The following is a 15,821-nucleotide window of genomic DNA, read 5'->3' as shown; positions in this document are numbered from 1 at the left end:
GCTACAAGCTGACCTTTGGCTCAGGGACCCGACTGTCCATCCAGCCCAGTGAGTGAGCAGCTTTCCTGTGTGTTCTTTGTCCAAAGTCCTTGAGTGTCCACTGCTTGTTTGGAGGGGCACAGTGTTGGGAAGGACCATGTTTGCACTCCTGCCATTCCCCAGGTGTCCCTTGCATTTGCTTTTCCCACATGTCCCCCTGCCTTCTGCTCCTGCGTGCTCTGTTACAGAGTCAAAGCTTCTTTGCCTGCCCATCCCATTGCCCTCTTCCCTCTGAGCATGGATGGGTGTCACAGAGAACTGACCCTTCACCTGGCACACCTGTTCCCACCCACCCTGCAGTGCATCCAGGGCTCCTCTGGCTCTCCAGTGTCCCTGCACGCAGCACGGTTTGTGTTGCAGTGGCAGCAGCAATGTGTGAGCAATGGTGCTGCCCACCAGGACACCTCTGGCAGGCGGACAAGGCTCCTGGGGATGCCCAAGAAGTGCTGGCAGAGCAGGCACAAGTGCCTCATTCTCTTAAATCTCTCTGAGCCCTGGGGAGCCTGTGCCATCAGACTGGGTTCTGTCACCACGGCAGAGATTTCCCACTCTAACAGCAACCCAGGGCACAGCCTGGAGGCACAGTGGGCACAGGAGGAGGGGGAGGAAAGAGGAGGAGAAGGAGCTTTGATGGCTTCTGCCCAAGCCCTGACCTCATTCCTTGCAGTCAGATTGTCAAGCACTGCTCTTGTCCAGGGACCTCCTGCCTCATGCCTCCCTTCTGCTGCCCATCTGAGCGTGGCCATGGCTGGGCAAAGGCTGGCAGAGAGGTGCTGCTCTGCAGAGGCTTGCTGGGCTTTTTGTAAGGGCAGGAAATGCTGTGTGATTATGGCTCTGGCTCTGGCTACGGCAAGCTGACCTTTGGCTCGGGGACCAGACTGTCCATCCAGCCCAGTGAGTGAGCAGCTTTCCTGTGTGTTCTTTGTCCAAAGTCCTTGAGTGTCCACTGGAGAGTCTTCCAGACAGTCTTGTTGTGTCAGAGTCATGTTTGCTAGGGGAGGGAGAAGACAGCTGGCACTTCATTGAATGCAGATGATGCAGAGGGGTCTCTGAGATGGGCAACCTGCATAAGATACCCTCTGGTTTAGCCCAGGGCATGAGCAGCAGCCATTCAGGCAGGGGCTTGTACTTGTAGGTGCAACAGTGCCCGTGATGCTTCAATCAGAGCATGGGAGATCTTCACTTCACGCTGTGGCTGAATCCTTGTGACATTCAGCACTGCCCAGCTGGGCTGTGGGTGACCAGTGGTACCAGGTGGTGGGGAAGGTTTTTGTCAGGGGAGGAAATGCTGTGTGAACACAGGATCGGGTGCTTATAAACCTGCCTTTGGCTCTGGAACGAGACTCACGGTTTGGCCACGTAAGTCCAACGCTGCTCCTGCGCCTTCTGTTCTGTTTGAGGTCATTCTTTGGGTGGCTGAGAGCAGCAGCCTGGCTGGGGATTTGGTCATCTAGGTGTGTCCATAGCCAGGGGTGGGCTTTGCTTTCCGGGAATGTCCAAACCAAGCCTCCTTGCTCTCCGTGGGACTGGGATGCACAAAGTGGCCACACGCAGCTCCCAAAGGTGCCAGCTGCCCGTGGCAAGCCTGTCCTGTGCCCCTGCATCCCCGTGAGGCACAGGATCCAGTGTCAGGCACTGTCTCCCTTCTGCTGCCCATCTGAGCGTGGCCATGGCTGGGCAAAGGCTGGCAGAGAGGTGCTGCTCTGCAGGGGCTTGCTGGGCTTTTTGTAAGGGCAGGAAATGCTGTGTGATTATGGCTCTGGCTACAAGCTGACCTTTGGCTCAGGGACCCGACTGTCCATCCAGCCCAGTGAGTGAGCAGCTTTCCTGTGTGTTCTTTGTCCAAAGTCCTTGAGTGTCCACTGCTTGTTTGGAGGGGCACAGTGTTGGGAAGGACCATGTTTGCACTCCTGCCATTCCCCAGGTGTCCCTTGCATTTGCTTTTCCCACATGTCCCCCTGCCTTCTGCTCCTGCGTGCTCTGTTACAGAGTCAAAGCTTCTTTGCCTGCCCATCCCCATTGCCCTCTTCCCTCTGAGCATGGATGGGTGTCACAGAGAACTGACCCTTCACCTGGCACACCTGTTCCCACCCACCCTGCAGTGCATCCAGGGCTCCTCTGGCTCTCCAGTGTCCCTGCACGCAGCACGGTTTGTGTTGCAGTGGCAGCAGCAATGTGTGAGCAATGGTGCTGCCCACCAGGACACCTCTGGCAGGCGGACAAGGCTCCTGGGGATGCCCAAGAAGTGCTGGCAGAGCAGGCACAAGTGCCTCATTCTCTTAAATCTCTCTGAGCCCTGGGGAGCCTGTGCCATCAGACTGGGTTCTGTCACCACGGCAGAGATTTCCCACTCTAACAGCAACCCAGGGCACAGCCTGGAGGCACAGTGGGCACAGGAGGAGGGGGAGGAAGAGGAGGAGAAGGAGCTTTGATGGCTTCTGCCCAAGCCCTGACCTCATTCCTTGCAGTCAGATTGTCAAGCACTGCTCTTGTCCAGGGACCTCCTGCCTCATGCCTCCCTTCTGCTGCCCATCTGAGCGTGGCCATGGCTGGGCAAAGGCTGGCAGAGAGGTGCTGCTCTGCAGAGGCTTGCTGGGCTTTTTGTAAGGGCAGGAAATGCTGTGTGATTATAACTCTGGCTCTGGCTACGGCAAGCTGACCTTTGGCTCGGGGACCAGACTGTCCATCCAGCCCAGTGAGTGAGCAGCTTTCCTGTGTGTTCTTTGTCCAAAGTCCTTGAGTGTCCACTGGAGAGTCTTCCAGACAGTCTTGTTGTGTCAGAGTCATGTTTGCTAGGGGAGGGAGAAGACAGCTGGCACTTCATTGAATGCAGATGATGCAGAGGGGTCTCTGAGATGGGCAACCTGCATAAGATACCCTCTGGTTTAGCCCAGGGCATGAGCAGCAGCCATTCAGGCAGGGGCTTGTACTTGTAGGTGCAACAGTGCCCGTGATGCTTCAATCAGAGCATGGGAGATCTTCACTTCACGCTGTGGCTGAATCCTTGTGACATTCAGCACTGCCCAGCTGGGCTGTGGGTGACCAGTGGTACCAGGTGGTGGGGAAGGTTTTTGTCAGGGGAGGAAATGCTGTGTGAACACAGGATCGGGTGCTTATAAACCTGCCTTTGGCTCTGGAACGAGACTCACAGTTTGGCCACGTAAGTCCAACGCTGCTCCTGCGCCTTCTGCTCTGTTTGAGGTCATTCTTTGGGTGGCTGAGAGCAGCAGCCTGGCTGGGGGTTTGGTCATCTAGGTGTGTCCATAGCCAGGGGTGGGCTTTGCTTTCCGGGAATGTCCAAACCAAGCCTCCTTGCTCTCCGTGGGACTGGGATGCACAAAGTGGCCACACGCAGCTCCCAAAGGTGCCAGCTGCCCGTGGCAAGCCTGTCCTGTGCCCCTGCATCCCCGTGAGGCACAGGATCCAGTGTCAGGCACTGTCTCCCTTCTGCTGCCCATCTGAGTGTGGCCATGGCTGGGCAAAGGCTGGCAGAGAGGTGCTGCTCTGCAGGGGCTTGCTGGGCTTTTTGTAAGGGCAGGAAATGCTGTGTGATTATGGCTCTGGCTCTGGCTACAAGCTGACCTTTGGCTCAGGGACACGACTGTCCATCCAGCCCAGTGAGTGAGCAGCTTTCCTGTGTGTTCTTTGTCCAAAGTCCTTGAGGTGCTGCAGGAGATGTAGCTCCCAGCTCGCAGAAACCCTGGGCTTGTGCCAAGTGCTCTGCTCTTGTGCCACCAGCCCCAGTTCACCCTGGGCTCAGGGGCTCAGTCCCCTGTGGCCAAGGAAGCGGCTCAACGCCTGACTGCTGCAATCTCCCCCAGCAGTTCTGTCCCGGGGCTGTGCTGGGGCTGGGCAATTGAAGGAATGGCCCAGCTGAAATGTAGAGCAAGGCTTGAAATGCTGGAGCAGCTCTGGCATTGCACAGATGCCTCCTGGAGCTGGAAATCTGGGCTGCTGGGAAGGTGGGCTGTGTCAGGGACCCTGAGGCCAGGCTGCCTCCAGGTGCTTCTTCCCTTCCCTTTTGCCATTCCAGTGCAAGCAGCCTTTGGGGCAGGGAGCACAAACTGGTCCCTGATAACTGAGGGGTTGGTGCTTCCCATCTGTGACGTGTTCAGTGGCCATAAACAAATGCAGTTATCCCCAGGGATGTGGACAGAGAAATGGGCTTTGGGCAAAGAGAGGCCAGAGGAGATGTGTGGAAATCTGTGTGGCTGTTCAGAGGCTCTTGCAGGGGCAGCTCCAGCACTGAATGTGTCCCAGCCCTGCAACAGCCCCTGAGGGGGCTACATGGAGAGGCCCATTTTGTAAAAGGCTCTCACACAGTGCTGCTTCTGGAGGCTGGGGAAAACTGACCTGGGGGAGTGGAACCAGACTTCTCATTGCCCCAGGTGAGTTGTGTCCCCTCTGAGCCAGGCTGGGCTCAATACAGACAGTGTTGTTCTCCAGCTGCACCAGGAGCAGTGCAGGGGCTTTGTGGAGGAATTTGGTTGCAATTTCACCCAGCAATTCTGTCTGGGGGCTGTGCTTCAGCAGCAGCAGCAGCAGCAGCACGGGACGAGCACCCAGGAGAGGAAAGGGAACCTGAGCTCCCCGGGAAAGGGAACGTTGGTGCTGAACTGGGAAAGCCCTGGCCAGAGTGGGATGCCCAGCAGAGCAAGAGCAAGCCCTTTGGGCACTGTGCTGGCAAGTCTCAGTGCCAGGAAAGGACAGGTATTGTGCAGACAGCCCGAGAAAGGCAGCCCTGAGCTTTTCTCTTTGCCTCCTCTGGGCGTTGCGGTTCCTGCAGTTCCCAAGGCATCTCCTGTCCCAGGGGCTCATCCCTGTCCTCCCAGAAGGAGCCCAGAGCAGGCAAGAGGCAGCCTGAGCCCTGGCTTCCTGCAGGAGTGTCTCACACGGTGGGGCCAGGGACAAAGCTGCATCTTGTGCCGAGTACCTTTGCTGCTGCTGCTGCTTCCCTCCAGGCTCTCTCCTCCTGCTGCGTTGCTGCCCTTATGCACCTTAAGATCATCAAGAGCAGTCAGGGCTGTGGGATTCAGACACGGATCATTTGAGTTTCCCCAGCTCTGGCAGGGCTGAGCAAAGGCTGGCAGAGAGGTGCTGCTCTGAGGAGGCTCCTTGAGCTTTTTGTTAAGGGAGGAAATGCTGTGTGAATGCAGGCTACGGCAAGCTGACCTTTGGCTCAGGGACCAGACTGTCCATCCTGCCCAGTGAGTGAGCAGCTTGTCTGTCATCTTCCAAATTCCTCTCCTGCAATGGGAATGTTTCATATCCCTCCTTTCATTCCACCTTTGCACACCTGAAACGCCTTCTCTGCCAGCGCAGGCTCTGAGAATGCCCTCAGTGTGCTCTTTAGGGGGGTTGTGCTTGCCCAGAGGAAATCTCAGCTCCGGCTCTGTGGGATCTTTGGAAAAGTGGCCCCCGTGCCTTGCTGGGACGGTCCTTGTCAGGCACACTGAAAGCTGCCGAGCACCAGGCACAGGAGAGCACTGCTGGGGTGGCTTTTGTGCTGTGAGTCCCGTGGGATCAGGTCCTCCCTTGGAGCTGGGCCAAAGCGAGGTGTGAGACCTTGTGTCTCCCATCAGAATTACCTTTCAGCCCTAGAGGGCAATGCAGAAATGTGCAAGGCAATAAAGTCGGGGTGGGAATGTTGGGAAGCCTTTCTGGAAGCACAGAGAACCCTGTGTCCTCTCTCTGGCAATGGAAGAGCTCTGAGCTGCTGTGGGAGGAGGGCTCCGGGCACAAAGTTGTCTTTGGGAAGGGGGGAAAGCTCAGAGGCACATAAATCTGTGAGATGGAGACAAGTGCTTGTGCCCTGAGCAGCCCTGGCTGCTCCTGAAGGGGCTCCAGACCGTTGTGGGCAGCTCTGTGTGAGCCTGGTGTGTGGGGCAGGATGTTGTCCCAGCTCAGGAATTGGTGATTTCCCTTGCCTTTCCCTGTTTCTTCCAACCTCTGCTGAGAGAGACAAGTGTCACTGTCTTCTGGGTGTTTGCTCTCTGGTGGGGCTGTGGGGTTTTGCTAAAGCTGGCCCTGGCTGTGGCATTTGGCAGGGGCAGGGCTTGGCAGGCTCAGCTTTGGGGCTGGCAGCAGAGTCACTGTGAAAGCCACTGAGTAGGTCCAGGTTAACCGTGCTGGGGGCTGAAACACGGGGAAGGAAGAGGGACCTGGTCACCCCTGGCACTGGGAGCGGCTCTTTCTCATCTGCCTCACGTGGGCACGGGGTTGGGATTCCATCTCCATGGATTTCTTGGTTGTTTTTACAGTCTGAGAGCTCAGAGGAATGGGGCAGGAAAGGCATTGCTGTGTGGGGGACGCAGGTGACAAGGGCAATACCCATTTCCCCCTTGATCTCACTGGGAAACCTGGTGCTGTTCTCTGGAGTGAAAGTGGTGTGTGGGTTTTGTTAGTGTGTGGGAATTGAGCATCCACTGGAAAATTGCCTCTGGGAATGGCACAGAACTGAAGGTGCCTGCTGGTAGGTGGAAACGCAGCTGGAAGGAGTGGGGATGGCAAAGTGCCACCCCTCAGGTGGAGAAAACCCACCTGGCTTGTGTTGGAAAGTGCTCTGCACAGGGCTGGAGTTGGAGCATGGGAGGGGGGGAGAGCCAGAGAGCAGCCAGGAGCAAGAAAGGTGTTTTGACTGCGCAGAGTGAGCAGGAAGGTCCAAGAGAAGATCTCTCATTTAGGGCCGGGTTCCCAGCACTGAGTGAGGAGCTCTGATCACCATTGTCCATCTCTTCTCTCCATGGGACCAATTGGCCCCCAGGGATCATCTCTGCCAGCTGTAATTCTGTCAAAGAAATGCTTTCCAGGCAGCAAACACAGCTTTCCAGGGAATCAGCCTGTGAGGAGACTGACAGGGTTTTTGTTGTGAAGGCAAACACTGTGTGACTGGTAATGCCAACAAGGTCGTCTTTGGAGGTGGAACTCAGCTAAGAGTGAACCCCAGTAAGTTTGAAAGCTTATTCCTGCTTCACCCTGTGGAACAGTTCTGTGGTCACCTCTTAGTGAGGGAAGTGGAGGGAGATGGATGCAATCTGTGGGAATTTTGCTGTGTTTTCTCAGGCTACAGAAGGGACCTTGCCTCAGCAAGGCCATGAATTTCCTCCTTCACTGAGCCCTGCCAGCTCCTGCTCTCTCCTTTCCCCTGAGCAGACAGAGGTCCTGAGCCCTGTTGCTCACGGAGAGACAATTCATCCCATGGCCATGCAGCCCTCTGGAAATCAGGGTGGGACGCTGATGGCTCTGTCTGGCCCAGCCCAGGGAGCTGCTCCTTTGCTCCACAGAGGAAAGGATGAATGAACAATGCTCCTGTTTGCCCCACAATCCCAGCTGCCATCCCTGCTGAGGGTGGTGTTCCCCAGACGCTTCCTTTGGAGGCTGCAGGGACTCTTGGCTGCCAATACCTGGTGTTGGTTGGCAGGAGCTGATCGGCTGCAGGGCCCTGGAGGAGGAAGTGGCAGCAGAGCCGATGGTTTTTGTTAGGCTGTGAAGGACTGTGTAACTCAGGGAACTACAAAGTGGTCCTGGGGACAGGGACACGCCTGGCTGTGAAGCCCAGTGAGTACAAGTGCTGCCCAGCTGGGGGAATTCCTGGCCCTGCTATCCCTGTCCTCCCTTTCCAGCTCCCTGAGCACTTCCTTGAGCAGACTGGAGCTGCCTGGAGCAGGCATCCCCGGGACAGGAAGAGAATCTGCTGCTTTGGCCTTTCTTTCCCACCCCACTCTCCTCTTCCCCAGCAAGTGGATCTGGCTCTGGGCTGCACAAAGTGTGCCCAGTTCCAGGGGCAACCACGGCTCTCAGAGCCACCTTTGAAACCCACCCACACCCAAGGCTGGGCAATGTCCAGGAGGTCCCTGCACAGGAGCAGCTCCCCCTGATTCTGGGAAAGCCTTGCCGTGGCTGGGGCTTGTCTCTCATGGGAGCTAAAAATGAGGCAAGGCAAAGGGAACTCGGGCTTTTCAGGCAAGAGCTGGGGAATAGATGTTGCCTTGTTGCAGGGAATGTCAGCAGACTGGAGCCTGGTGTGTCAGGAAGCTTTGCTGGGGCCTGGATTTGCAGGTGCTTTGTGCTTGAGATCAAGTGCAGGGCTGACAGAGGCGTTTTTGCAATGAGATGTGTCAGGGTGTAAATGTCGCAGCCAGAGTCAGTTTTGGGAAGGGGACGGTGCTTTCAGTGCTGCCAGGTGAGCAAGCCCTTGTCCTGGAAAGTGGAATTGCTTCATTTCTCTCTTGCTCTTGGTTGTTTGGAGGGGCACAGTTTTGGGAAGCACAATGTTTGCACCCCTGCCTTTCCCCAGGTGTCCCTTGCTTTTGCTTTTCCCACACGTCCCCCTGCCTTCTGCTCTGTTCCAGCATCAAGATACTTCTTCTAGAGATGCTTGTGCCTGGAAGCATTTCCAGGAGGAGCATTTGCTCTGTATGGGATGTGCTGTGGGCATGGTAATGACATGCTGATCGTCCATCAGTCCAGAAGAACAGAGGGGAGGTTTAGGAGAGAGAGACACATTGATTAACTGGTGCTCAGTGCTTGTGTGTGACTGTGGAAAGTGCCAGCTCTGGGCTTGTGCCAAGTGCTCTGCTCTTGTGCCACCAGCCCCAGTTCACCCTGGGCTCAGGGGCTCAGTCCCCTGTGGCCAAGGAAGCGGCTCAACGCCTGACTGCTGCAATCTCCCCCAGCAGTTCTGTCCCGGGGCTGTGCTGGGGCTGGGCAATTGAAGGAATGGCCCAGCTGAAATGTAGAGCAAGGCTTGAAATGCTGGAGCAGCTCTGGCATTGCACAGATGCCTCCTGGAGCTGGAAATCTGGGCTGCTGGGAAGGTGGGCTGTGTCAGGGACCCTGAGGCCAGGCTGCCTCCAGGTGCTTCTTCCCTTCCCTTTTGCCATTCCAGTGCAAGCAGCCTTTGGGGCAGGGAGCACAAACTGGTCCCTGATAACTGAGGGGTTGGTGCTTCCCATCTGTGACGTGCTCAGTGGCCATGAACAAATGCAGTTATCCCCAGGGATGTGGACAGAGAAATGGGCTTTGGGCAAAGAGAGGCCAGAGGAGATGTGTGGAAATCTGTGTGGCTGTTCAGAGGCTCTTGCAGGGGCAGCTCCAGCACTGAATGTGTCCCAGCCCTGCAACAGCCCCTGAGGGGGCTGCATGGAGAGGCCCATTTTGTAAAGGGCTCTCACACAGTGCTGCTTCTGCAGGCTGGGGAAAACTGACCTGGGGGAGTGGAACCAGACTTCTCATTGCCCCAGGTGAGTTGTGTCCCCTCTGAGCCAGGCTGGGCTCAATACAGACAATGTTGTTCTCCAGCTGCACCAGGAGCAGTGCAGGGGCTTTGTGGAGGAATTTGGTTGCAATTGCACCCAGCAATTCTGTCTGGGGGCTGTGCTCCAGCAGCAGCAGCAGCACGGGACGAGCACCCAGGAGAGGAAAGGGAACCTGAGCTCCCCGGGAAAGGGAATGTTGGTGCTGAACTGAGAAAGCCCTGGCCAGAGTGGGATGCCCAGCAGAGCAAGAGCAAGCCCTTTGGGCACTGTGCTGGCAAGTCTCAGTGCCAGGAAAGGACAGGTATTGTGCAGACAGCCCGAGAAAGGCAGCCCTGAGCTTTTCTCTTTGCCTCCTCTGGGCGTTGCGGTTCCTGCAGTTCCCAAGGCATCTCCTGTCCCAGGGGCTCATCCCTGTCCTCCCAGAAGGAGCCCAGAGCAGGCAAGAGGCAGCCTGAGCCCTGGCTTCCTGCAGGAGTGTCTCACACGGTGGGGCCAGGGACAAAGCTGCATCTTGTGCCGAGTACCTTTGCTGCTGCTGCTGCTGCTTCCCTCCAGGCTCTCTCCTCCTGCTGCGTTGCTGCCCTTATGCACCTTAAGATCATCAAGAGCAGTCAGGGCTGTGGGATTCAGACACGGATCATTTGAGTTTCCCCAGCTCTGGCAGGGCTGAGCAAAGGCTGGCAGAGAGGTGCTGCTCTGAGGAGGCTCCTTGAGCTTTTTGTTAAGGGAGGAAATGCTGTGTGAATACAGACTACGGCAAGCTGACCTTTGGCTCAGGGACCAGACTGTCCATCCTGCCCAGTGAGTGTTCAGCTTTCCTGTATCTCCTCTATCAAAAATCTTGAATGCCCCCTGGAGCACCCTGTAGACACTGGTGTTTTGTGAATGGCAAAGCAAGGTTGGAAGGGAAACAGAGATGCTCCTTCATTTATTGCTGCTGCTATGAACCTTCAGGGGGTTTCTGAGATGGTGGAACTTCACAGAAGTTCCCGCTTGCACAAGGAACTGTCCTTGAAACAAGGGTTCAGGTATGGATTTTCCCTTGTTCTGGCTAACAGCAGTGCCTTTGAGCCTGTTGAATCTGACAGCTGTGCAAGAGCTTTGTCCAAAGACATTTGCAGGGCTGACAGGGACATTTGGTGATTAAGCGTGTCAAAAATTATACTGTGCAGAGAAAGCAACCCTTTTCCTGTGGAAAGGGAACTGTGCTTTCAGTGGGATCCCAGAGGCAGCCAGTGGCACAGGGGCAGAAATTCCTTCATTTTTCTCTTTTTGCTTATGGTTTAGCATTAAAAAATCCCGTGAATGTAACAATGAAGCTCTCCAGAAGCCCCCAGGTCTTGTCTTTGGGTTTTTCCCAAGGCTTTGGCTTCCTTGAGGTATTTTGCAGTGTCCATGTGAGCGTAAATGAGGGAGTTGCCCCTCACTCTGAACTGAGACGGGGCTGTGCTGCAGGCAGTGCCACTCCTTATCCATTCAGGCCGGTTCCTGTCTCTGCTGCAGCAGCTCTGGGAGCTGCAGGGATCGGCACAGATTCACAGATGCAGAACGGGGAAATTATTCAAACGTGGAGTGGAGGGACGATCAGAGCATGTACAAAGGAAGGAGCCCCACACATCAATCTTCATGAAACCAACAGCCCATTTGATAAAATGTTGTCACTGCACTGAAAATGTGGGCATGAAAGAATTTTTTTACATGGCACACAATAGTAAATGGAAAGAAATGAGGAGCACGGGTTTAGACTCGGAGGTTCAAATAGAAACTTATGTAAGCTAAATGCACTTAGAAAGGGATGAAATCTTAAATGTAGTTTCTCTGTGTGTTGGCACATTTTCTGGATACTTCGTGCTTTGAATATATGCAAGGGATTAGACAAACCTCGAGGGAACACAATATGGTTTCCTTGCTTTAAAATCTAGGGAATTTACCTTTCTTTTCTTTGGGGTTTGTTTTTTTTAAATCCTTCAGTGACGTTAGGTCATTATTACAGGAGAGGAATGCTGTGGTGTAATGACTGCTCTAGACAGGCTTGAAAGACTGCCTGGCTTCTCTTCTCTTCTCTGAAAATCCCAGACTGCAGAGCAACTCATGAAGAAGTAGCAGCTGGATTAGGCACTTAAATACCCATAGCCCCATCTTTCCATGAAGCGAGTGCTGCTGGTTTTGGTCAGGTTCCAGTGACTGGATCAGACAACCTGTATTTGTGGGTGTGTAACCCATGGCCTCAAGGGTGGTTTTGTTGGCTCCTTTCTCACTGTGTGAATGATGCCTACAAAGTCGTCTTTGGGAGAGGGACAAAGCTGCTTGTGAAACCAAGTAAGAAACACGTTTCTATGTTTTTACCTCATTTATGGTGGACATAGGTTTGAACAGCAGGTGGGCTTTTAGCGCCGTGCCTTGGGAACCCAAGGAATCAGCTGAGTGAAATGCACCATTCTGATCTAAATTGCTATAATCCTTCTTGGATTGTCTGTGTTTGTCTTGGGGTTGTCTCCAGCTACCACCATACACCAGATGCAATGTAAGATGCTGAAATGTAGAGCAAGGCTTGAAACACTGGAGCAGCTCTGGCATTGCACAGATGCCTCCTGGAGCTGGAAATCTGGGCTGCTGGGAAGGTGGGCTGTGTCAGGGACCCTGAGGCCAGGCTGCCTCCAGGTGCTTCTTCCCTTCCCTTTTGCCATTCCAGTGCAAGCAGCCTTTGGGGCAGGGAGCACAAACTGGTCCCTGATAACTGAGGCGTTGGTGCTTCCCATCTGTGACGTGTTCAGTGGCCATAAACAAATGCAGTTATCCCCAGGGATGTGGACAGAGAAATGGGCTTTGGGCAAAGAGAGGCCAGAGGAGATGTGTGGAAATCTGTGTGGCTGTTCAGAGGCTCTTGCAGGGGCAGCTCCAGCACTGAATGTGTCCCAGCCCTGCAACAGCCCCTGAGGGGGCTGCATGGAGAGGCCCATTTTGTAAAGGGCTCTCACACAGTGCTGCTTCTGGAGCTGGGGAAAACTGACCTGGGGGAGTGGAACCAGACTTCTCATTGCCCCAGGTGAGTTGTGTCCCCTCTGAGCCAGGCTGGGCTCAATACAGACAGTGTTGTTCTCCAGCTGCACCAGGAGCAGTGCAGGGGCTTTGTGGAGGAATTTGGTTGCAATTTCACCCAGCAATTCTGTCTGGGGGCTGTGCTCCAGCAGCAGCAGCAGCACGGGACGAGCACCCAGGAGAGGAAAGGGAACCTGAGCTCCCCGGGAAGGGAACGTTGGTGCTGAACTGAGAAAGCCCTGGTCAGAGTGGCATGCCCAGCAGAGCAAGAGCAAGGCCTTTGGGCACTGTGCTGGCAAGTCTCAGTGCCAGGAAAGGACAGGTATTGTGCAGACAGCCCGAGAAAGGCAGCCCTGAGCTTTTCTCTTTGCCTCCTCTGGGCGTTGCGGTTCCTGCAGTTCCCAAGGCATCTCCTGTCCCAGGGGCTATCCCTGTCCTCCCAGAAGGAGCCCAGAGCAGGCAAGAGGGCAGCCTGAGCCCTGGCTTCCTGCAGGAGTGTCTCACACGGTGGGGCCAGGGACAAAGCTGCATCTTGTGCCGAGTACCTTTGCTGCTGCTGCTGCTTCCCTCCAGGCTCTCTCCTCCGTGCTGCGTGCTGCCCTTATGCACCTTAAGATCATCAAGAGCAGTCAGGGCTGTGGGATTCAGACACGGATCATTTGAGTTTCCCCAGCTCTGGCAGGGCTGAGCAAAGGCTGGCAGAGAGGTGCTGCTCTGAGGAGGCTCCTTGAGCTTTTTGTTAAGGAGGAAATGCTGTGTGAATACAGGGCTACAACAAGGTGACCTTTGGCTCAGGACCCAGACTGTCCATCCTGCCCAGTGAGTGTTCAGCTTTCCTGTATCTCCTCTATCAAAAATCCTTGAATGCCCCTGGAGCACCCTGTAGACACTTGGTGTTTTGTGAATGAGAAAGCACGGTTGGAAGGGAAACAGAGATGCTCCTTCATTTATTTGCTGCTGCTATGAACCTTCAGGGGGGTTTCTGAGATGGTGGAACTTCACAGAAGTTCCCACGTTGCACAAGGAACTGTCCTTGAAACAAGGGTTCAGGTATGGATTTTCCCTTGTTCTGGCTAACAGCAGTGCCTTTGAGCCTGTTGAATCTGACAGCTGTGCAAGAGCTTTGTCTAAAGACATTTGCAGGGCTGACAGGGACATTTGGTGATTAAGCGTGTCAAAAATTATACTGTGCAGAGAAAGCAACCCTTTTCCTGTGGAAAGGGGAACTGTGCTTTCAGTGGGATCCCAGAGGCAAGCCAGTGGCATGGGGACTGGAATTCCTTCATTTTCTCTTTTTGCTTATGGTTTAGCATTAAAAAATCCCGTGAATGTAACAATGAAGCTCTCCAGAAGCCCCCCCAGGTCTTGTCTTTGGGTTTTTCCCAAGGCTTTGGCTTCCTTGAGGTAGTTTGCAGTGTCCATGTGAGCGTAAATGAGGGAGTTGCCCCTTCACTCTGAACTGGAGCCGGGGCTGTGCTGCAGGCAGTGCCACTCCTTATCCATTCCAGGCCGGTTCCTGTCTCTGCTGCAGCAGCTCTGGGAGCTGCAGGGATCGGCACAGATTCACAGATGCAGAACGGGGAAATTATTCAAACGTGGAGTGGAGGGACGATCAGAGCATGCTACAAAGGAAGGAGCCCCACACATCAATCTCATGAAACCAACAGCCCCATTTGATAAAATGTTGTCACTGCACTGAAAATGTGGGCATGAAGAATTTTTTTACATGGCACACAATAGTAAATGGAAAGAAATGAGGAGCACGGGTTTAGACTCGGAGGTTCAATAGAAACTTATGTAAGCTAAATGCACTTAGAAAGGGATGAAATCTTAAATGTAGTTTCTCTGTGTGTTGGCACATTTTCTGGATACTCTCGTGCTTTGGAATATATGCAAGGGATTAGACAAACCTCGAGGGAACACAATATGGTTTCCTTGCTTTAAAATCTAGGGAATTTACCTTTCTTTTCTTTGGGGTTTGTTTTTTTTAAATCCTTCAGTGACGTTAGGTCATTATTACAGGAGAGGGAATGCTGTGGTGTAATGACTGCTCTAGACAGGCTTGAAAGACTGCCTGGCTTCTCTTCTCTTCCTCTGAAAATCCCAGACTGCAGAGGCAACTCATGAAGAAGTAGCAGCTGGATTAGGCACTTAAATACCCATAGCCCCATCTTTCCATGAAGCGAGTGCTGCTGGTTTTGGTCAGGTTCCAGTGACTGGATCAGACAACCTGTATTTGTGGGTGTGTAACCCATGGCCTCAAGGGTGGTTTTTGTTGGCTCCTTTCTCACTGTGTGAATGATGCCTACAAAGTCGTCTTTGGGGAGAGGGACAAAGCTGCTTGTGAAACCAAGTAAGAAACACGTTTATATGTTTTACCTCATTTATGGTGGACATAGGTTTGAACAGCAGGTGGGCTTTTAGCGCCGTGCCTTGGGAACCCAAGGAATCAGCTGGGTGAAATGCACCATTCTGATCTAAATTGCTATAATCCTTCTTGGATTGTCTGTGTTGTCTTGGGGTTGTCTCCAGCTACCACCATACACCAGATGCAATGTAAGATGCTGAAATGTAGAGCAAGGCTTGAAACACTGGAGCAGCTCTGGCATTGCACAGATTGCCTCCTGGAGCTGGAAATCTGGGCTGCTGGGAAGGTGGGCTGTGTCAGGGACCCTGAGGCCAGGCTGCCGTCCAGGTGCTTCTTCCCTTCCCTTTTGCCATTCCAGTGCAAGCAGCCTTTGGGGCAGGGAGCACAAACTGGTCCCTGATAACTGAGGGGTTGGTGCTTCCCATCTGTGACGTGCTCAGTGGCCATAAACAAATGCAGTTATCCCCAGGGATGTGGACAGAGAAATGGGCTTTGGGCAAAGAGAGGCCAGAGGAGATGTGTGGAAATCTGTGTGGCTGTTCAGAGGCTCTTGCAGGGGCAGCTCCAGCACTGAATGTGTCCCAGCCCTGCAACAGCCCCTGAGGGGGCTGCATGGAGAGGCCCATTTTGTAAAGGGCTCTCACACAGTGCTGCTTCTGGAGCCTGGGGAAAACTGACCTGGGGGAGTGGAACCAGACTTCTCATTGCCCCAGGTGAGTTGTGTCCCCCTCTGAGCCAGGCTGGGCTCAATACAGACAGTGTTGTTCTCCAGCTGCACCAGGAGCAGTGCAGGGGCTTTGTGGAGGAATTTGGTTGCAATTGCACCCAGCAATTCTGTCTGGGGGCTGTGCTCCAGCAGCAGCAGCCAGCACGGGACGAGCACCCAGGAGAGGAATGGGAACCTGAGCTCCCCGGGGAAAGGGAACGTTGGTGCTGAACTGGGAAAGCCCTGGCCAGAGTGGGATGCCCAGAGGCAAGAGCAAGGCCCTTTGGGCACTGTGCTGGCAAGTCTCAGTGCCAGGAAAGGACAGGTATTGTGCAGACAGCCCGAGAAAGGCAGCCCTGAGCTTTTCTCTTTGCCTCCTCTGGGCGTTTGCGGTTCCTGCAGTTCCCAAGGC

At 54.4% G+C, this 15,821-nt stretch overlaps 1 gene segment (V, D, J or C); it reads left to right on the top strand.

Moving 5' to 3' along the window:
* The first annotated feature begins 3,565 nt into the window (after positions 1 to 3,565).
* Positions 3,566 to 15,821, top strand: part of LOC104697841 — a 48,210-nt gene continuing 35,954 nt past the window's right edge. The window contains 1 exon segment of the C gene segment in view: positions 3,566 to 3,656. Within this exon segment, the coding sequence occupies positions 3,581 to 3,656 (76 nt within the window).

This window comes from Corvus cornix, chromosome 27 (assembly GCF_000738735.6).
Source record: "Corvus cornix cornix isolate S_Up_H32 chromosome 27, ASM73873v5, whole genome shotgun sequence".
In the NCBI taxonomy this organism is placed as follows: Eukaryota; Metazoa; Chordata; class Aves; order Passeriformes; family Corvidae; genus Corvus; species Corvus cornix.
Note: the sequence above shows the minus strand (reverse complement) of the source record. Positions and strands in the feature narration are given on the sequence as shown.